Genomic DNA, 23182 nt, shown 5'->3' on the forward strand with positions numbered 1-23182 from the left:
TTCATGGGTACTACTTCCCTGTTATCAAGGACCAGGAGGATGAAAGGGGTTAGAAAATTTGGAGGCCTGTGGTTTAATCCAGGATACAGTGTAATAATAATTGCAAATGACCTTCCTGGAGCATCTTAAGCTTTGCAAAGTGATTTATCTCTATAGTACACAGTATCATCTGAGCTTCTCAACAGCCCTGTCAGAAGGGAGCTAGCACCCTCCTCATTTCACAGACTGAGTGAAGCTGAGACTTGCCCAGAGTCCCAAAGCTGGTGAGTGGCAAAGGAGGCTGAGATTCCTCCAAGCACGTGGGCCGTCTAGTGGATATCCCTCCTTATCACATGACCAGGCCATCTGCTTTGAGCAGACATTTCCCTGATGATATAGATTCCTCTCCCTCCCTACCCCCATTCTTGTGATCATGAATTATTCCTAATGTAAAAGTTCATGCACTTATTAAAATTGTTCCCTAGATAGCCACAGTTTTCTCCCAACTCAATTAGTTCCTCTAAAGTCATTTCTTTGACCTAAAGAGATGAAAAATTAACAAAGATCAATGAATCTTAAAATAAAATTTTCAAGAGGAATGCACCGACTCCATTGTGATCCTCCCTCTGGTCTAACAGATGGATGACACTTCCCTAGGTATCTCAGTACCTCTTAATTCTTTTCCAGTTTTAGAAATTAAATCTCTGATTTAGGTCCCTTACCTTTTGAAATCCTAAGAATTATGAACTGCACACATTGATCAAAGTATACTTGATACTCTCCTAAAAAGTCATCTCTTTACAAGGAAATCTATACCTATGTTTGTAACTTATAATAATTGCAGTTTTACTAAAATGTTGATGTAAATTTCTTTCACTTCAAATCAAGATATTTCCTGTTTTGCTAAAAAAAAATTGTGACAAGACAAATAGATGGATTACATTTTGACTCCAGATATACAAACTAGGAGAATAAAACTAAAAACTAAAGAAACTGAAAGCAGATTAAAATTATGTTGTCAAATATATTTCTACGTACTATTGGTTTGACTAAAAATCTTTCTCTTTTTGCTTTTAAAAAAATCTTATAAGGGATGGCTGAAGAAGTTGTGGTGTATGATTGTGATAGAATACTATTGTGCAGTAAGAAATGATGAGCAAGCCACTTGCAGAAAAACCTGAAAAGACTTACAGGAACTGATGCAAAATGAAGTAAGCAAAACCAGGAGAACATTATACACAGGAACGGCAACATTTTCATGAAGATCAACTGGGAAAGACTTAGCTATTCTCAGAAATACAAAGATCCAAAATCATTCCAAAAGACTCATGATAAAAAAAAATGCTATCTACTTCCAAAAAAAGAACTGATAGAATCTGAATATAAACTAGCACACTTTTTTACTTTATTTTTCTTGTTTGTGTATTTTCTTCTGTAATAGTTTTGCATGACTTCACATTTGTAATTAATATCATATTGCTTGCTTTCTCAATGAGTACAGTAAGGATAGGGAGAGAATTTGGAACTCAAAATTTTAAAAATCAATAATTTTTTTTTTACATATAATAGAGAAATATTTAATGAAACAAAAAAAAACTTTTTTTAAGAGGATAGTTCAAGTGGGTAGGGGGCAAAAGAAGGGATACAGGGGGAATTTTAGGTGGTATAAAAAAGAGATCGCAATAAAAATTTATTTTTAAAAATTAACAAAATAAAATAAAAATCCAGCAGTGCACTCCAACTACCCCTGCAGTCATCCATCTCCTAGCTTAACCTGCAGCTTACCCATGATTATTGCTTAAAGCTTAATAAATGTATGTGGGGTCAATGTGATTGTCCTGATTTCTTCATTTAAATGAATTCTTCAGTCTGCTGCTAACATTGTGGACAGCTTCCTACATGAGGATACAAATTTTAAAAAATATTCTCTTAGGAAAACTGAAAGTGAAGGTCATCCTGAGAATTTCTTTGGAATGAACAGACTCATTTTGTTGGTACCCCGTTAAATTTAATAAACACTTTCTAAAAAAAAACTTTATGTAATGGAAAGTATGTAATGGAAAGGATCATATGTGATCCTTTTATTAGTTCTTCTTTATAAACTGGAAGGCTTGAGGTAGCTGGTTCAGTTCAGAATAAAAAAAAAAATATTTAAAAAAGGACATCTTTCTTATACAAATGATAAAGCCATACCTTACATATTCCTTGGTCCTTCTCATGATGTGTAGAGTGAGAGGATTAATTCCGGTAGGCAATTTTTCTTCTGCGAGGCTCAAAGGTATTTCTTCTCCGGTATCGAGGTTCTTAATCATCACACTGGCAAGAATTTCCTAAAATTAAGAAGAATGCTTAGTACCAGACCTCCAATAATTTTCATATTTCTGCTTGAATCTTTCAGGAGGATTCTCTTAGAAAAAGAAATCCAGAGACATGCCAGGGCATATATTTAAAATAGAAGAAACACTAGATATATTGCTTGAAAAACAATCATGACTTAGGGAGGAGAAGCAATGAACACTGACCAATGTTCATAGTATACTAATAATGCTACAAAAGATGGAACCGTCACATAATAAGCTGTAATAGACAATGCCACATAAATAATGCCTCATAATCACAGTACTAAAAAGAACGAGCCAAAGAGTCTACCAAGACAATCAAAGATAGAAAGGCCTTTCTCCCTATAGCCTCTGAATAGCAAAAATCTTGACATCTCTCTTCCTTCAATGATCTAGTTTCTGGATTACAGCCTTGCTGCTCCTCCCCTGTCACCCCGGCCTCTCTCCTCTTCTCCATTTCCCTGACTCTCTGTTCTAGACCATTCCCACTATGGCTCCACTCCAACCAGAAGGTTCCTATTCTGGTCCTGATTACCCTTCTCCAATTTCTCAGATCAGTTAATTCCTTTCTATTTTGGATGAAAGCACTCAAAAACAAAGTGTGTACACATCGCATGCTGTCTGGTATGGACAAAAGTATGTGCCAGTAGTATCACTGGGTACTTAACTTTAGAACTAAGGTGGCCTTCCAGCATTCCTATAAACTAGGGGCTTCTTAAACTTTTTCCACTTGGAACCCCTTTTGGCCTGACTCCAGGCATATAGGTATATAAAAAAGGAATTCAAAAATTTACTGAAAATAAACCATAATTTCATAACCCCCACATTCAGTTTCACTACCCTCTATGGGATCGCAACCAACAGTTTAAGAAGCTGGCCTATAAATCATGATCCTTGCTTTTTCTCAATTATCAAAACCATTATATGACATTGACTTTTTAAAAGAATGTATTGTCACCATTTTTTTAACCTACTATGTGCCAGACACTATTACCAAGTGCTTTACAAATATTATCCCATTTGATTCTCACCACCACTTTGGGAGGAGGCCGTTCACTCTCCCCAATTTACAGATAAGGAATTGAGGGAATCGGAAGTTAAATGACTTGTCGAGGGACATACAGCTGTTAGGTCAAGGTCCCATTTTCCCTTTATGTTAAATAATCAAAAGAAAGAAAGTTAGAGATGCCCTTTAAAAATTATTTTGAAAGTCACCTCCAGCATTCTTCATTTATTTTGTATTACGATGCTTTTAACCATTTTAAAAAAGCCATTTTGACAGTTACCTCATCAGTGAGCTCTCTCCCGGAGTTGGACCTTGGTCTTTGAGGGCCCATCATTTCCCCGGTTGTCTGCCCATCAGATGATTTTCCATTTTCCTGAAGTTATAAGATTATAAAAAGCAAACCCAACAGACAATTTCAGAGAACTTTCAATTAGCCATTACCACACACAGCTGTGAAGACTTTCAATATTTCTGATGATGAAATCTATTAAAATGGAAAACGTCCATTTTTGTGACTTAATGTTGCTAGCATGCTAAACACTGTCCATACTGACCCCTCCGTTACCCACAAAGTATCTGGTTCTTTAACCTTGACAAAAAAAGAAATGTGTTCCATCTAGACCCACCCAAAGAGAATTTTAGCACTCTCCAAGGGGTAGGGTAACAGAGAAAAATAGGTCGGCTGCTGAGTGGGACTAAAAGGGCGTGGATGTGCTGTATTCCACCGCCCTTTCGATTCTGCCACCTGTTGTGCTTGATGCATGCTCACATTTGGCACACTCCAAACATGCCCCCACGCTAGCTACTCGTCCGGTTTTCATGTTTTAAAAGATATTGTGGAAAAAATATCCGTTTGGGAAGAACTGAGTCAGGAATGTAAAGCATTTTCTGTCATTTTTTCAACATCCCTACGATGACGCTAAAGCAGCCAGCTGGGTGGGACTGGTATGAAGAAAGCATGGGGAGAGACAGAAGGGGACTCAAGCTCCAATAGATGAGGGCCTAAGAATGAGAACAGGCAGCTCTCAACAGAAGAGAAAGCCAAGCTACCAACAAAAGTGAGGTGGAAAATTTCCCCATCGTTAATAATTAGAGAAATGCCAATTTAAAAAAAAAATCTTGGTTTTCATCTCATATCTACTAGATGACTGGCAAATATCAGACAAAAATGGTAAATGCTGGCTATGGGAGGACAGATGCACATGTGCACCACTGAGGGAATTATAAATTAATGAGTTCAACCATTGTGAAAAAGAATTTGGAATCTATAAGGAACTCGCTAAATCACGTTCCCATAATTCCAGCACTAGGTAAATGCCCCAATACTCACAGACGGGAGGTAACATCCCAACTACACCAATTAAGAACTTCCTTTCCAGTTCACCACACTCACTGGTTGGCACAAAACCCAACAAATATGACAGGTTCTGAGAAACTTGGAAAGACTCATCAATAAGTCTGGCATTAAATAAGCAGAACCAGGAACACAATTTACATAACACCCACAATAACAAAGAAAGAACCCAAAAGACATAACTCTGGCCAACGTAATGACAATCCTGCCCTTAGAGGTCTGGGACACACAGACACACACACAAACACAGAGCCAGAGATGGCCAGGTTTTCTGAACTCTTCTCTGGTATAATGGAGAAATCTATTTGGGGGAGTTAATGGGGAGTATAATTTCTCTGTAGTGATTTCTCAACATATACTAAACTTTTTGAGACTCTCTATTGCTTAAGACAAGGACTGATAAGGCCATCAACCAGAGGCACTCCTACCCCCAATGCATCTCATTCTGAGATGCACACAGAAGGGTAAGTGACTTTCCTGGGGTTAAGCAGCTAGCAAGTATCGTAGGCAGAACATAATTCCAGGTATTCCTGGTGTGATCCATGCTACACATGTGCTTCAAGGTAAGTTCTCACGTACACAAGTAGTCACGACAGCAGCTGCTCGTATTTCTAAAAGGTCAACGTGTTCTGATGAAAACACAATAGTAACCTAAATAGCAATTGTTTCCTCAGCTTCCTTTCCTTCTGGTGATCTAGAAGTCTCTGTTCAACATCAGACATGACTTTGGTGTGTGAGGTCAGAATAGAAAGCAACAAGTCAAGACCTTGTTTCTAGTTTCAGAGAAGTGAACCATTCTTGTCTCAGTAAATGGGACTGCACTCACCTGATCAGTGACAACTTTTTCTCCACAGGTCGCGCTTGCCAAATCAAGGGAAGGTTGTGTCTCCTTAGACTGGGATGTAGAAGACGAACTGGAAGTCAAAGCACTACCAGGTGCAAAATTCTCTCTAGGAACTACAACAGACTCGGCATTAGAGAGACAATACCCACATCGTTTCCCATCAACCTTCCCAGCAGGAACATTCAAACACTAATTCCCAATTTCCTCTACTTAATATGACATGAGCTTCAATGTCTAGCACAATTGTAGTCTTGCCTAGCAATACTGCTTGAAGCTCCTGGGCTCTAGGCTTCAGAGTGGGCCTCCAGTATACTTGCCTTCTAGCTCCGCTGCTTTCAGAGTCTCCAGCTCTAACTCATTTTTCTTTTTCCGGGGTGGAGCAGCAGGCCGGGCAGGCGGAGGTGGTCTAGGTGGAGGGTGATGGGTCGGGGGAGGAGGCCGAGCTGGGACGGGCTTCTTTGTGCTCGCCACGATATCCGGTTCTGCAGAAATATGTCTTGGGGGTTTGACAGGAGCTGCTTCTTCTGCTGTAGCTACCTCTTTGGGAGGGAAGAAGTCCATCGGTACCTGTTCTAAAATGTCAGTTGGTTTTATTTCCTCTTTTTTGGTTGCTGCTGCTTCTTTTTCCGTGACATTATGCTTGTCTGTCAAACTGATTTCTGTTACGTGAGCCGCTTCACCCGCTTGTTTCTCGGTGGGATCTTCATAAGGATAAAGAGATTTGCCAGATTCAGGTTTGGTTTCCTTAAATGCAGTCTGTGTTTCTCTTTTGTTAACATCTTGTGATCCCTGATCTGTGGCTAAGAGTACAGGAATATTGCTCAGAAGGTCTGTTCCAACAACCAAAGTACCCACAGTTGACGGTGGATTCAAATGTTCTTTTTCCCTGGAATCCAAAGGTTCATCTTCAAGCTGCTGGCTTTCCTTCTGGCTTTCCTCAATAATACTTTCAATAATCTGAAAAAAAGAGCAAAGTGGAGATATTTCTGAAGGCATTCTTTGAACTTCTAAGCCAGGGCAGACTGCCCATGCAGGAATCAAAAAGTTCAGCCCACTCTAGCTAAGCCCAACCAACCTTTCAATTCCTTTGCATATTCATGCTATATTAATTCAAACAACTGTTTAGATATTTATTAGCCCAGTTAACAAGGTGTTCAAACACCCATTTGAACCTTAACAATGATAAAACCTCCATTTATCTAGTGTGTCAATATTTATAAAGCACCTTGCTCACAAAGCTAGTGTAAGCATTATCTTCATTTTACAAGTGAGAGAACTGAGGCCAGACAGGTGCAATGACTTGCCCATAGCCACACAACTAGTAAATGTCATAGTAGGATTCGAACTCAGGTGACACAGCGGAAAAAGAGTTAGGCCCACAGCCAAGGAATCTGAGTTTCAAACCCTGGTTGTGCTGTATGACCCTGGCCCAGTCCAGCATGTCATGGGCCTCATGTATAAATGATGGGGTTGGGCTGGATACTATAATTCTAAGATTTTTACCCAGTATTAGTAACATGTAGGGAGCATGGCTACAGCACTTTCAGGCTTTCAAAGCAATAAATAAAAAAAATACAGCTCCTAAAAGTAAACTCATTTGATCTCACAACAACCCTGGGAGGCAGATGCTATTATAATTCCCATTTTACAGATGAGAAAACTGAAGTAAACAAGGTTAAGTGACTCGCCCAGGGCCACACAATCATTCTATATCCAAGGCTGGACGTGAACTCAGGTCTCCCTGATCCTAAGTCCGTCCTATGGTCCCATCCACTGTGGTGCCATCTAACTTCTGGTACAAAAAAGAAGGTTTCTGGTTTTATATACCTACTAAAGCCCCTAACGAGGGGAAAGTACCAGAATAGAGACAAGGCCACAAGATGCCAAGTTCCAAGTAGGTCTCCTCTTCCATAGCAAGGCCAAAGTCACATCTGGCTCAGCAACGCTTCTCGGACAACAATCAAAAACTATGGGCCGAGGAAGCCTGCAGCTGATGCCAAGGCTGGAAGAATAGGAGCAGGAGATCACAACTGAGAGAGGAACAATAAGCATCACAGTCCAGCTGGAAACTTGTGCACTAAGCTCTCTACTCTTCCATGGATAAGGACACTGAACCCAAGCTTCTGAGTGAGAGGCTTCAAATGTAGGCCGTATACAACTAAGATGAAGATGTGGCCCTGCCCAAGCCAGAACAACATGATCAACTGTTTCAATGATTCCTTCACCATCCTTGACCATGTAGATCTGTCAAACAGCAATCCCTACCAGTTCCCTTATCCTACTCTTGGCCCACAGAGGTGTTCTGGAGCAAATCACTGAACCACACTTATCGGGCCCAGTACAAATTTCGGCCAAATTCCACAGCATATTCTGGGTACTCAGTAATGGTCCCCAATCCTGTCAACCCTCTCTTACATGCAGAATAATGGCCAATGCACAGCTATGTTTCCAAGCTTGTTCCATCTTCCTCAAAGTCTTTTTATAAGTGAGGGAACTGAGGCCTACTCCAACATCTCTCTAAGCAGATAACCTTGCCTCGTGCTTTATTGACAAGTCAGGGAATCTTAGATCTAGAGCTGAGGGAGACCTTAGAGCAACCCTCTTTTTACAGAAGAGGAAACTGAGGTCTAGGAAAGATAACATGAAGCCTGAATTCTTTCTTGATCAAGACAGTCTTTCCTTTCCCAGCTGCTCTCTTCCCCATAGCTCACATTTCTGATTCAAGAATGCCCACTACCTCCCAATAACAAGGCCTGATCAGTCATGTTAGGAAACATGGCCCAAATACCGTTCTGCCTTTCTCCATTAGTTCCCTCTACGGCTCCCAGACCGGCCTTTGCCCGTCTTTGTGCTGAATCCAATGCTCTACTCAACCGCTCTTCCTTTACTGAGAACCACGGAGGAGTGGATTATCATCAAAACTGAAACAATTGGGATAGGTCAGCCATCAGGATGGAATGCACTGGCAGCTTCCCTTCGCTTCCATGACCCTGCACCAACCAATCCATGCTCGATCAGCACCTCTTCCTGCCCCCAAAGTCCCAGCCACACCATTTCCCTTAGAGCTTCCCCTTGTTCACAGCTCTAGCCGTTACCTTCCAAAACCCTCTCTCAAGAGCTACTCTTTCAGGAGGAGCCAGTCAAGTTCTGGTTTTTGAACTAAATACATTCCAATGGAATTCATCATCACTCCCCACCCACAAACAATAACAGGCTTCTCTTGCTCAATTCTCTCCCATTTCTGTCGGCCCCACACAAAACGGGCATCTAATAAATGTTCTCCAAGTCCCGTGACTCAGAAATGTGGGGTTAGTTTTGACTTTTCTTCTCTGCCATCCAGACTTCGGCACCGAATCGATCTGAAATGTCTCTATTTTGCACCCTGCTCTTGATTTCTGTCACTAGCCCTGTCGTTGAGGCCCTCAGCACCTTCTGGCTGTCTTATGACAAGAGCCTCTTAAGGAGCCTACAGTATTCCCTGTGCATCATAGCCAAGTACTGCCCGAGGTCCCTGGCAGCTCTGCGACTGAACAATGACTATTATATTCTGATGACTCAGTGCAATTAATCTGCTTCCAAGACCTTTCATCATGTCCCTTCCAAGACTCCCCAATGCCTACTATGGCAAGTACAGAATCCTCATCCTGACATTCAAGGCCCTCCACAGATTTTCTCAGTATCTCCATATATGAAGACATCTCTTCATTATCTCAAACACAAGCCTATAAGCTTATTCCTACTCCCAAAGAATGGCTCGGGTTGTTCTCTCTCCTCTCATCAAATCCAATTTAACCTTTAAGGCCCAATTCTGGCTGTCCCTCTGTGAAGCCTGTCTTTTAACTCATTTATCCAGAACCGTACTTACACTAAATTCCTATGATCACTTCTAATGCTATCATGTGTTATCTAGTTTTTCAAATACATTTAGAATTAGTTTTGTGATCCAGTCTTTAAGAGACACTTGCAGAACTAATGCTGAGGATGCCACTAAGTTTGTCACATCCAGGAACTTGACCCTTCTCTCAATCCTCAACACCCAGTTCGCTTACAATCTATTTATCGGTGCTTTCCCTACAGCCAACAGATGTTCTAAGGCCTACTCCATTCTTTCAAGCCTCTTCACTGGCCATCCTGTCATCCCCTAGCATAACCATTCTTGATTCCTCCTCTCTTTCACCTCCAAATTCCAGGAAGGAACGGGCTTCCTTCATCACCCAGTTACTTCTCAACCTTTTGCTATTGGGCAAGTTGATCCCACTACTTGCTATGGCTGATACCAATGACAACCCTCCTTCCTCTTGGATAACTCCTCCCATAGTTCCCTCTTCATTAACCTCTTCTCTAGACCACTTTTTGTCTGGAAGAGCTTAGGAGACTAGATTCCCACTATACCACATAGTCAAACCCTTCCTGGAGATGGGATTGAGGCAACAGGAATCTTTCAATAACCACTGACTAGCCAGGTTTACAGCCCAGTAGGTACAGTACCAGGTCTGAAGAAGGAAGGCCCAAGTTCAAGTCCAGCCTCATACACTTCCCAGTGGTTTGACTCTGGGCAAGTCCCTCAGTGTCCTCACTATAAAATGAGCTGGCGAAGGAAATGGCAAACCACTCCAGTATTTTTGCCAAGAATATTTGGGATCACAAAGAGTCAGACGTGGCTGAAAGTGAACAAAAACAAAAAGCCAGAAGGGGCTGAGCACTAGTCTTAGATACCCAAATGACCTCAGATAGGCGTCCTTACAGCTTCTTCAAGATTTAAGTCTATGTCCCTAAAGGACAGAATGCTCACTGGACTGCTTTTTAACTTTGTTCCCTAGCTTAGGAGCTCTCTTCTTGGGATAGAGGGTTTGCTTTGTTGCTTGCTCCCTATGACCATATCCTCTCCAGTTCCCTTCATGGGAAACTGGACAAGGGGTGGGGAAGGAAAGTCATGTACTTCTCTCATTTTCCTCTTTAGACTGCAGCTCCTAGCATTTTATCATCTACCCTTGAATACCTAGAGCCTCGAACACACCTTTAATTCTAGTTTCTGTACTACTGCTGCTATTTCCCTACCAATTATCTACTCTTTACCCAACCTCCCCCCCCAATTAAACAGTTAATTTCAGGGGAAAAATGAAGCTAGAGAGCTTCCTTCCTAAGGACTAAGTCATGAATTTAGCTCAAAAATTCTCCCAAATCTCAAAGAGAACAAGATGACCTCCAGAGCACTGGGTGGTAGATCTACTCTAAGGTAACTCAGAAACTCCTCAGATGGCACTCAAGGCCCATGACAGTGGGCTTCTAGATTTCCTTGCCATTCTCTTCTCCCCCTCACCCCCCTCCCCATAGTACTGCAGACCAACCAGTGAACTCTGAGTTCCTCAAAGGCAGCTTTGCATTGTGGCTCTCTGCACTTTAGCCCAGAGACTGTCTTCTATTCCTGGAATACAGTCCTTCTTCACTTCCCTCTCTTTAAAACCTTCATTTCCTTCTCTTATGGGGGGAGTTTTCCTGCTCCCAACTTGATCATGCTCTCTCCATCCTCAAATTAGATCCTATTTATTTTTTCACTTCCATGACAAAGTAGAGAGAATGCTGGACTCAGACGGGAAAACCCAAAGTCAAGCAATTTACTTGCTATGTGACCCTATGCAAATCACTGAACTTCTGCCTCAGTTTCTTCAGCTATGAATAGGGATAACAGCAGCACCTATCTTACCAGATTATTGATATGATCAAATGGGATCTGTGTAAAGTGCTTTACGAACTTTAAAGCTCTATATAAATGTTAGTTACTACTATTCCTATTATTGCTATTGTGAATGTTGTAAATCCCCCTCCTCCTCCTCCCATAATCATAAAGAGAAAGACATCTTTCTATTTTTGTAGTCACACCCCATGTCTAACCCACTACTTAGTTCATAGTAAGCACAAAACCCTTGTGCAACAAACGGACAAATAAACATCTGGCTCTTGCATAGAGTCACGGACTAAAAGCTGGAATCTAGTAATGGTTAGACAATTCACTGCTCTGCTCAGTGATTTCTCTTGCTTTGGTTTTAAGCAGCAATTTTTTCTGAACTCCTTTAGTGTATCTCTCTCTCTCTCTCTCACACACACACACACGCATGTGACTATGCTGTGTACACATATGCATGTCAATACAACTATGCTACAACAATGTATATGCAGAGAAAGGGGAAGAGAACACGTATGTATAACTATAGGCATGTATATTATATTTGTAGATACATACACACATGTCCATATACCTGATCTCCTCAAAAAGAGTTCACACACAGGGACCATGTCTGATACAATGTTTGTCTCCCCCCAAATCTAGTCACTTGTAGTATTGGTGCACCGAGCTCTCCCACGATCAGATTTTCTGGCTTGTTCTCCACACATTCCCACACCTACAAAAGCAGGTCTCTGCTCCTTTTGATAAGAAGAATCTGAACAAGGGTAGGAATAAGCCCAAGATGACCGGGGAACACCAGGAGTCTAGCATACTTCTCACACATTGCACTTAACACCTGATTCTAATTCCATTTCTATCCATGCACTTTTACCAATACTATTTAAAAATTACTATTGTATTTGTCAAGTGTCAAGAAGTCATTTTAATAATAAAAAATGAGAAGATTTTTTAAAAAGACTGATACTTTTAAGAAAAATACATACTTTCACAGTACTAACAAATTCTAAAAAAAATTATCAAATAGTTATGTATTCAATATGATACAAGAAACATATTGAAGGAAAAAAAACCATTCTCTTATTAAAGTTGGCCAAAGTTGAAATTTAACTGACCTTTTTGGAATCATCTTGTTTCAATTCTTGAACAAGGGGCTCATGTCCAGTTTTGTGTTTAAGGCTGTCTGTTTCCTGGAAAAACAACAAAATGACAAAGCTGAATGAGACTTCCATTTTTAAAAAAGAAAAGTAGGAAAAGATCAAAAAACCTTGGTTATCTTTATTCCTAAAAGCCTCAATTTATATGCTAAATTATAGAAGTCTTAAAAACTTCAGAAGTCTACAGTCAACTTTTGGTTTTCTTTGTAGTAATTCTTTAACACAAATATGCAATTCAGAAAGTGGGGATATGTGTATCTGTGTGAATAGATGTGTTTGGGAGGATAAAAGACATGAAGCAAAAACCTTAACATCACAGCTATTTTATATCCATAAAATTAATGCGACTCCTAACCCTAGAATGGATTTCAAATGATGAGTCACCATATGCAAGCTATATTTGGCATTTGGGAGCAGTCTCCACTAAATACTCTGACTGATCTATGAGCTAAACTTATCAGCGTGGGTGATCCTGTCAGCAGATCACTTCCTACCCGTGCTGTTTCACCCCATGGGATTCATAGCCTTGACTTTTCATAAATTCTCCAAAGAATCTACCCAATAAAATCCCAACATGGTTCGAAGTTATTCTAAGTAAAAACATGAAATAACACATTCTATATATTATGTAGTCAAAAAAGACTAGAGATTTTCTAACATTTGTCAGACATGAAATTAGATACATGGACGGATGGATGGATGGATGAATAAACAGATATAACAAGCATTTATTAAGACTATGTGCCAGGCATCGTGATAGGTTTCGCAACAACAAATATAAGCAAGACAGCCTGTCCTCGTGGAGCTTATATTCTAATGGGGGATGATAACATATAAAGATGAGTTGGGAAGGGGGTACAGATAAGAGCCCACAGTGTTTCTTGGGGTATAATTCAGGTTTGCCGTAAGGAGGAAATAAAGAAGAGGGCCTGCAACATGGCTAATAAATGGCTGGGAAATATAATATTCTAGCTCATATTATATAGATACTGCCTTATCTAATCATATATGTCTTTGAGATTGTCTTACAATCTTTCTTCCTCAACTCATCATTGATAATAGGCTGAAGTTACTGATATTCACTATGTAAGCTTGAGATTCTAGTGTTCAATGAGTCTTTAGCAACAGGGCACAGTTTAAGGTTATAGAAGGTCAGTCTCCCAAATGTAATCCAGACTATGTCCTAACCAATGGCAGAGCCAGCTCATTTTCCACTAGCAAATGCCCAAGATATATGTGGTATTGTTGTTATTCAGTCGTTTCAGTCATGTCCAACTTTTGTGACTTCTTCTGGGGTTTTCTTGGCAAAGGAACTGGAGTAGTTTGCCATTTCCTTCTCCAAAGATATACGTACCGATACAATAAATGGAGAGGCTGCCCAATAAAATATATGTCATCTGTGCAGCAATCCTTCTTCATTCATTTGGGTTTTCCTAGGTAACCCACTGGCCCAATCTCCTCAAGCCAGCAGCATGGCCAATACACAGAAATCCCTTCCTTTCTCTGAATGTACTTTCCTTGTATAGCCAAGTAAATTTTATGTTTGTCATCTGCTACACAGACTGTTTCATTTTATTCCAATCACAATTTCTGGCACATGGTGTTTAATAAATGCCTGTTCTTTTAGACTTAATAGAATGTATTATTTCATGTTTTACTTAGAATAACTTTGGACCATGTTGGTATTACACTGGGTAGATTCTTTTTTTTTTATTTAATGATTACTTTATAATGACAACATTATTCCTTGCACTCGTTTCTTTTCCGATTTTTCCCCCTCCCTCCCTCCACCCCCTCCCCTAGATGGCAAGCAGTCCTTTATATGTTGGATATGTTGCAGTATATCCTAGATACAATATATGTTTGCAGAACCGAACAGTTCTCTTGTTGCATAGGGAGAATTGGATTCAGAAGGTATAAATTACCGGGGAAGAAAAACTAAAATGCAGATAGTTCACATTTGTTTCCCAGTGTTCGTTCTTTGGGTGTAGCTGCTTATGTCCGTCATTTATCAATTGAAACTTAGTTAGGTCTCTTTGTCAAAGAAATCCACTTCCATCAAAATATGTCCTCATACAATATCGTTGTCGAAGTGTATAATGATCTCCTGGTTCTGCTCATTTCACTTAGCATCAGTTCATGTTAAGTCTCGCCAGTCCTCTCTGTATTCATCCTGCTGGTCATTTCTTACAGAACAATAATATTCCATAACATTCATATACCACAATTTACCCAGCCATTCTCCAATGGATGGGCATCCATTCATTTTCCAGTTTCTAGCCACTACAAATAGGGCTGCTACAAACATTTTGGCACATACAGGTCCCTTTCCCTTCTTTAGTATTTCTTTGGGATATAAGCCCAATAGAAACACTGCTGGATCAAAGGGTATGCACAATTTGATAATTTTTGGGGCATAATTCCAGATTGCTCTCCAGAATGGTTGGATTCGTTCACAACTCCACCAACAATGCATTAGTGTCCCTCACTGGGTAGATTCTCAGGAGAATTTATCAAAAGTCAAGGCTATGAGTCCCATGGGATGAAATGGCCTGGATAAGAAATGATCTGCCCAACTCACAAGGATCACCTACACTGTCAAGCTCAGATCATCAATCAGTGGAACCAACCAAGTCTGAGTCAGGTTTAAGCTTATTAAAGCAGAGAAGTGTCCTAAGTGGAGAACATTTTTTTAGTTAATTAAATTTTATTTTCACTCCCAAATTCTCTCCTCAAGGGGAAGTGACCCTTCCTTAACCCATTAAGAAAGCAAGAAATATAAAATCCAATACAGATATGAAGTCTCACAAAACAAATTTCTATATTAGTCATAGTGTAGGGGGAAAAACACAAGAAAAAAAATATTTCAATCTATTATCTGAGTCAATCAGTTCTCTAACTGGAGGTACATCACACTTTTGGTTATGAGTCCTTTGGCATTGTGACTGAACCTTTTGTTGATCAGAATTAATATTTTTTCCCAGTTGATTATCTTTACAGTAATTGCTATTAAATTGTTTTCCTGGTTCTCGCTTACTTCACTTTGTATCAGTCCATGTAAGTCTCTAGAGATTTTTTTCTGAAACTATTTTCTTCATCATTTATTATAGCACAATAGTATTCTATCAAATCCATATACCATAACTTATTTAGCCATTTTCCAAATGATGCGCATTCTCCTCTGTTTCCAACATTTTGTCACCACAAAAAAGTGCTACAAATATTTTTTGTATATATGGGTCCTTTTCCTTTTTCATTGAGCTTTTGCAGGCAGAGGCCAAGTAACAGTATTGCTGGGTCAAAGGGCAAGCATAGTTTAATAGTTTGAGGGGCATAGTTCAAATTGCTCTCCAGAATGGTTAATCTACTTCACAGATTCACCAAACAATGAAACAGTATACCTATTTTCCCATATCCCCTCTGGCATTTACCATTTTCCTTTTCTGTCATGTCAACCAATCTGATAAATATGTGGTGGTACCTGAGTGTCATTTTAATGTCTCTTTAATGATTAGTAGTTTAGAGCATTTTCACATGACAACTGATAACTTTGATTTCTTCTTCTAAAAACTGCCTGGTCATATCCTTAATCACTTAATGTAATCAGTTGGGGAATGGCTCTTATTCTTATAAATTTTGGCTCAGTTTTCTATGTATTTGGGAAATGAAATCTTTATCAGAGAAATTTGATACAAAGATTTTCCCCAGTTTCCTACTTCTAATTTTTACATTAGTTTTATTTGTGTAAAAACTGTTAAAATTTTATATAATGAAAATTACCTACGTTATCTTCTATGAACCTCTCTACCTTTTGTTTGGTCATGAATCTCTATCTATAGATCCGACAGATTATTTCTTCTACGGCCCACTAATTTGCTTATAAGATCATCCCTTATGTCTAAATCATATACAAGTTTTGAAGTTACCTTGGTATATAATATGTGACATTGTTCTACATTTGGTTTCTTTCTGACTGACTACTTTCCAGTTTTCCCAGGAGTTTTTGACAAGTAGTGAGTTTTTGTCCTGATAATATCTACTAGTTGGGCAAAATTGCTTCTAAATACTTTGTTCATCTTCGTTAGTTGTACATTCACCCTTTTCACTCTGTATACTGATAAATTGGGATTCTTTTTAAAAATCAACTTACTAATTAATCAGTACATACAACAAATGAATGATTTATCTATTTTATTGTGAGTGTTTTTTTAAATAAAACCAGCTTCTAGTTTTACTATGTCCATAGATATGAGAATATTTATAGCACTTTTTTGTCGTAACAAATGTTGGAAACAGAAGGGAATGCACATCATTTGGGAAATGGCCAAATAAGTTATAGTATATGGATTTGATGGAATACTACTATGCTATAAATGTTCAACATTTTTTAATTTTCAATTTTATTAATCTCTCCTTTGATTTTCAGGATTTCTATTTTACTGTTTAGTTGAGGATTTAAATTTATCTTCTTTATAATTTTTGTAACTCGCTTCCCACTTCACTGATCAACTATTTCTTTTACTGATATAAGAATTTATAGATATAAATTACCATCTTCTGTCTTTTTCACTTCAGCTGAAGCATAACAGATTCTGCTCTAACTTTGAAATGCTACGTCTTTCTGTTTCAAGTGTGTTCTTTGTAAACAATGTATTCTTGGATTCCGGTTTCTAATCCATTCTTTTCATTTCCACTCTGAGAAAATTCATCCCATTCCCATTCAAAGTTAATTGATTAACTGTGTATTTCTCTCTATCCTATTTTCTTCAGTTTATCCTTCTCTTTTTAACCCAGTGCCCACCTCAAAAGTCTGTTTTGCTTCTCACCACTACCTCTCAATCTACCTTTCCTCAAATACCATTCCCCACTCATTTTACTTAGTCCATCCTACTTCCCTATTGAGTAGTATTAAGGAACCCAGTTATAGTTCCCCTTGGTGAGTAGGGGAACTCAACATAGTATGAATTTCTATACCTAATTGTAGAGGAGAACCTTTAAGCCTACATTTTGCTCAAATGCTGTGTCTATGTATGTACTTGTGCAAGTATGTATGTATGCACATGTGCATGTGGAATATACAACCGAACTGATCTTGTATTCCTTATACAAGATCTCTCAGCTATGCAAAATGAAGATGAAAAAGATATGAAAAACAGTCTGTGGAAAAGATCCTCCTTATTATTTTTGTCAAAGAGCCCCTTGGACCATTCTTAAAGACTTTAAAAAGAGGTGAGAAAGCATCTGAGTCAATAGCTACTGAAGTCACACAGAAAAACTGTGGGCCCAGCTTTACCTCCAAGTTCCTGGTTCTCAGAGAAGCAGCAAGATATGGACATCTGGAAGGTTACTTTACAGAATTTCAATAGGCAGATTTATTCCATATATGCTCCAGGTTCTCTCCAATGCTTATCAAGACAGGTGAAAAGAAACCCAACCTCCCCACACCCACAGCAATATAATATAGTAGGAGGTGTCCAAAAAATAGGAGAGGAAGCAAAAACTGGCTGACATTTACTAGCTCTAAGAACCTTAGCAAGTTGCTTTATTACTCTTGAGTCTCAGGTTCCTTCATCTATAAAACGTGAATAATAATAATTCAATTCAACAAACACATAGTTTTTATACAACCCACCTCACTTGAAGCCTACCTATGTGGGTATAAACCCTGACTCTGACATTTAGTTGTGTGACCTTCAACAAGTTCCATAACTTTTTTAAGACTGAAATTTCTCATCTATAAAATTTATTTGGCCACTAAGTACTTAATAAGCACCTACTAATGTCCAGCACTATATAAAGTGCTAGAGACCAAGACAAAACTAAACAACCAAAGAATTCTTGACCTCAATGTACTTACAATCTATTGGGAGAAAACAATATGTACCAAATAACTCCCTCTCTATTTTGTGGGAAGTGAACCTTAAAAGAAGACAGGAACTCAGTAAGAAATAAGGGAGGAAGTAGGGTTTTCCGGACAGAAAGGAAAGTCTACTGGTATCACTTCACAGAACAGTTGTGAGGCTGAATTAAGCGAATATATGGAAAACACTTTAAAAAGTAACTGTCTCTATAAAAATTATTGTTCACAGTAGTAATAAAACATATGAGAAATACTTTCAACTATCCAACTAATTTCAATACTTAAAAGATGTCAATTTTATTCATATGGGTATTCCTTTCACTGGAAGAGATTTCCATCCCTTTATGAAACTGAATAAAAAGTGTTAGAGAGTGGTTTTAGCCAAAAAATCTTTCACTTGGTGGCCAACCTGGAGTTGAGACTCCCTGAACTTGAATATGCTGAAGCAAGAGATGTGCTCTCCAGCCCAAACTCCAAGCTTTTCAAGCTTAATAGCACATGTCGAAGTTTCCCTGTGAGAATCTTCAAGAACTCAGGGACACATCAGTACTTCAATGAGATTCTAGAATAATGGATTACTGGTAGTCGTCCAGGAGCTCACTATTTTTATTCAACTGGTTCTTAAATAAGTGTTTTTTTTAAAAATAAGGACATTTAAAAATAAAGACAATCAACTCTCATAGACTTAGGAAATCCAATCAACACAAGGACAACTCAGTATTCCAAAGGGCTCCTGATGAAACATGCTGCTTATGGACTGCCAGAGAGGTGCCAGTCTCAAGATAGAAAATGGCGCACATATTTTTTGGATATGGTCAATGTAGAAATTTGCTTTCCTTGATTATGCATTATGCTACAATGGTTTTCTTTTTATTTTTGTCAAAGGGGGTAGGTAAAAGAGAATGAAATGCAATGAACATTACTGAAAAAAATGACCTTTAATTTTAAAATCTGAATTTTTCTGCAGCATAACGGTGCATTTTCTATAATAACCTAAGTATATATCCATATAATTATTCTACCTCAATTTACTTTATGTTTCAAAGGAATATTTGCTGTGAATAACACTATCTGTAAAAAATGTGGAGCACAGCTCCAAATACGAAGAGTATTCCATCTTATTTCATAGTTAGAGATCGCTACTTAATGTTAGACTTAAACTAGAAACTTAATGAATAAAAAAGGACATGCAGAAAGTCATAAGCTTAATTCAGCACTACTTCATATTTTCCTTGTGCTTGAGGGCTTTGAAATGGATTTTCCTATACTATTTCACTTGAGCCTCCAAGCTATCTTATGATGGAGGTAGGGCAGCTCCTTTTCCTCCCATTCAAAACAGGGAAACCGAGGTTTAAAAGTGGCTCAGTAACTTGTCCAAGAAACTAAAAGTACTCAAGTCATGACTTCTATCATAGTCATCTTTGCTCTTTACCACTCCACCTCTGACATGATATCCCATCAATAGAGATTATGAATTTTATAAAGTGAAATTACTTAGAAGGCCTCATCCCAATAGAGCTGAGGAGCCCAGTAGATAAGAGCATGGGATTTGAAGACAGAAAAACCAGTTTCAAATCCAACTTCAGCAGATATTTACTAACTGTATGAACCTGAGCCAGTCACTTAGCTGGATTTTCTTAATTTCCTCACCTGTAAAATGAGGAATCTACTTCTTAGGGTTGTGAGGGTCAAAGAGCTCAGCACAGTACCTAACACATAGAAGATACTTACTAAATGTTGGCTAGCATTACAGTCGCCTCATGATGAATCTTAATGCCTTAAACCACTGAAACTTGCTGCTACTTTTCATGAGGTTCAAGTTCTTCTACCACCTAGACCCAAGTTTCAGCTTAACTACCCCCAAAGCTAAGTCCACATCTGCAACACAGGCCTTGGCCTAACTCATCACTTCCTACTCATCACTAAAGAACAGGGGTCCTGAATCTAGCTGCCTTCACACTTTGGCTAGTTGTCATCCAGCCAAACTCAGCCAGCAGACTTTGGGAACCTACTACTTAATCAATTCAAAAGTATGGTGGGTGATCCAGATAGTTTTTTTCATCATCCCTGGCACTATTGTTGTTCAGTCTTGTCTGACTCTTCATGACCCCATTGGGGGTTTTCTTGGCCAAGACACTCGATTGACTTGCCATTTCCTTCTTTAGCTCATTTGACAGTTGAGGAAACTGAGAAAAATAGGGTTCAGTGACTTGCCCAGGGTCACACAGCTAAGAAGTGTCTGAGGCCACTTTTGGCCTGAGTCTTCCCGACGCCAGGTCCAGCACTTTCCACTATACCACCTAGGTGCCATTCTTGGTGCTACTGTTCTTCATTTATGTGGAGAATCAAAAGTTAGCTCTAGTACTATCATTAGAAGTGTCATATTCAGGCATTTGGATATGAATGCTATAGTTCAGAGCTAATTCCTTATAACGGAACTATCCTATCCTAAGACTGATTTGCACACATTATCTGCACAAAAACTTTGATATTGAAGCAATGAAACCACTCAGCAAGCACTTAATAAACACCTCCTCTCCCTGGGAACAAAGACCAAAAGTAAACCGTTTCTGTCCTCAAAGAGTTGATAATCTTCTGGAAGGCTGAGAGGACACAGATGAGTAAATACAAATTATATACAAAGTAAACAAAGTGAAGAGGTAGAGAATTATAATATTTTCTATTACATAAAACTGATGCTAAAGGCATTTTAAAAATTTAATTGGACTAAAGCCTGGAAGACCAGAGTTCAAACCCCATCTCCTCTTGTGTGAACGTGGACAGGCCATTTCACCTGTGACTCAGATTCCTTATCTGTAAAAGGAGGATAATAAATGCTCCCACATTTCATTAATGAGTTAATATTTGTGAAGTACTTTGCAAATCTTCAAACACTATGGAAATGTTAGCTAATATTAAGTTTGACAAGTCATATTCCATTTTTAGTGGAAAGGAAAAAACAGCTATTAATATTTCTACTAATGATTCTTAATACTAGGACAACTTTTGATAAAAGAGGAAAAATCTGACATTACTCTAGCAATACAATTACTTCTGTCATGATATCTGGCTTCTACTAAAAAATATCAAAGGCATTTGCCCAAAAGAGAACAAAACTGGGAACAACAGGAGGAAGTTGCTGAGCAGTAGAATGAGGCAGATTTCCACACACATTCACTTCCTAACAATCATATGCCAATCCAAAAGGAAGATGAACTGACCACCTTGGAGTGCAAAGGCTAGATGAACATACCAAGAACCTTTCAACTGGTCCTCCCACAGTCTCTGCCCTTTCTGATCTATCCTATACACTGCTATCAGATTAATCTTTCTTTTTTATTGCTCAGAAATCTTCAATGGATCCCTGTGTCTGACAGGCTAAAACTTTAATCATCAGGACAGCATTCAAGACCTACACGATTCAGAGACAATATCCCTCTGTGAACAAACTTCTTAGCATCCTCCCTTTCCAAACTCCACATAGCCCAGTCTGCTCACTCCTCTCCCAAACATCCCTTACTCATTCTTGTCTCTTTTTAAAAGCACACATTCTTATTATTTCTCAATGAGGAGTGCTCTCCTTTCTTCCTCAGTTCAAAGGCCACTTCCTCTATCAAGTCTTCCCTGGCAATTCCAGGCCACAATTCCTAAGGAACCTCCTGCTTTAACATACCAGAAAAGCCAAGTCCTGCTCTGTCACCTCCCAGGGTCTCTTTCTCTACCAGCTCCCTTAGAACATTCTGAAGCTACTCAGGGGTCGGAACCATGACTCACTTAATCATAGAACCCATGGCATCTCCTAGATGTGAAGGACTCAAAATACTAAAAACAGCCAATGAGGGGAAAGTCATTAGTTCTCCTTTATATGTTGAGCTGCTCTCTTATACACTAAAGATTAGAAACCAAAGGAAAATTGGACAATAGCTGTATTCTTTATGATGGGATAAGAGAGCCAGTGTGACATCGACAGATCCAACCTTCATTAAGACTCTGCCATGATTAAACATGTACTTCAACACATGTAACATGTATTAGACTACCTGCCAGCTAGGGGAGGGGGTGAGGGGAAGGTGGGAAAAATTTGGAACAAAAGGTTTTGCAAGGGTCAATGTTGGAAAAATTACCCACGCATATGCTTTGTGAGGGAAGGAGGGAGGAAGCAAGGGAGGAAGAGAGAAAGGAAGGGAGGGAGGGAGGGAAGGAGGGTAGAGGGAGAAAAGAAGGAAGGAAGGGGAAGAGGGAGGGAAGACTCTGCCATGTAACGGGAATTGTGCTAAGTGCTGGGCATACAAATGTAAAAGGGATGGTTCTTGCCCTTAAAGAGCTTACATTCTAACGGCCAGGTAGCCAGCTTTGAAGCAAGGAAACCACTGGTTCAGACCTTGCCTCTGACACATACCCTTGACAACTTCTTAAGATAATACATTGGAAAGAAGGCATTTCCCTTAAGGGAGGGCAGGGAAGAGAAAGGGGAGGTCCTCACCAGGAAGTTCCCTATACCAATGAAGTTAGTTCAGTCTTTATCCCTATCCTATACTAGCATGAACTATTTAATGTTTAAAGTCAGATGTTTCTAGAGCACCTATTTATATATCCAGTAATAAATACTATTTTGGGAGGCAGCTTTATATATTGGGTAGAGGGCTGGCCTTGGACTAAAGAAGATCTAAGTTATACCAAGTGTGTGCCCACTACTTTGTGGTAACTTGCCAATCTACACGGGGAAAAGAACTCTGTCCACTAGAGTTCCTTACAGTAATGAAACCACAGGTCCAAACTAATAAATAAATGAACAAGTAACATAATAGTATACTAGCTGACAGTTGGGTAATGCTTTAATGTGCTGCATGTGAGGCAAGCTGTGACATACAAAGGATTGTCAGGCACATTAATGTTGTTAGGGAGGAAAGGGTGATCTAGAGAAAGTAGAAAGAAAAGAAGAAAGCCGGACAAAATCTAC

The 23182-nt window shown here is 39.1% G+C and overlaps 1 protein-coding gene across 1 annotated transcript in view; it reads right to left on the reverse strand.

The window, feature by feature from the left end:
- Positions 1-23182, reverse strand: part of WDR44 (WD repeat domain 44) — an 83842-nt gene that overhangs the window by 34613 nt on the left and 26047 nt on the right. Inside the window, exons 3-7 of the mRNA XM_051968973.1 lie at positions 12321-12395; positions 5840-6479; positions 5505-5635; positions 3605-3697; positions 2173-2309 (exon numbers count right to left, since the gene is read on the reverse strand). Of these exons, the coding sequence (XP_051824933.1) occupies positions 2173-2309; positions 3605-3697; positions 5505-5635; positions 5840-6479; positions 12321-12395 (1076 nt within the window). The remainder of the gene's footprint in view (positions 1-2172; positions 2310-3604; positions 3698-5504; positions 5636-5839; positions 6480-12320; positions 12396-23182) is intronic.

Source organism: Antechinus flavipes, chromosome X (assembly GCF_016432865.1).
Source record: "Antechinus flavipes isolate AdamAnt ecotype Samford, QLD, Australia chromosome X, AdamAnt_v2, whole genome shotgun sequence".
Lineage (NCBI taxonomy): Eukaryota > Metazoa > Chordata > Mammalia > Dasyuromorphia > Dasyuridae > Antechinus > Antechinus flavipes.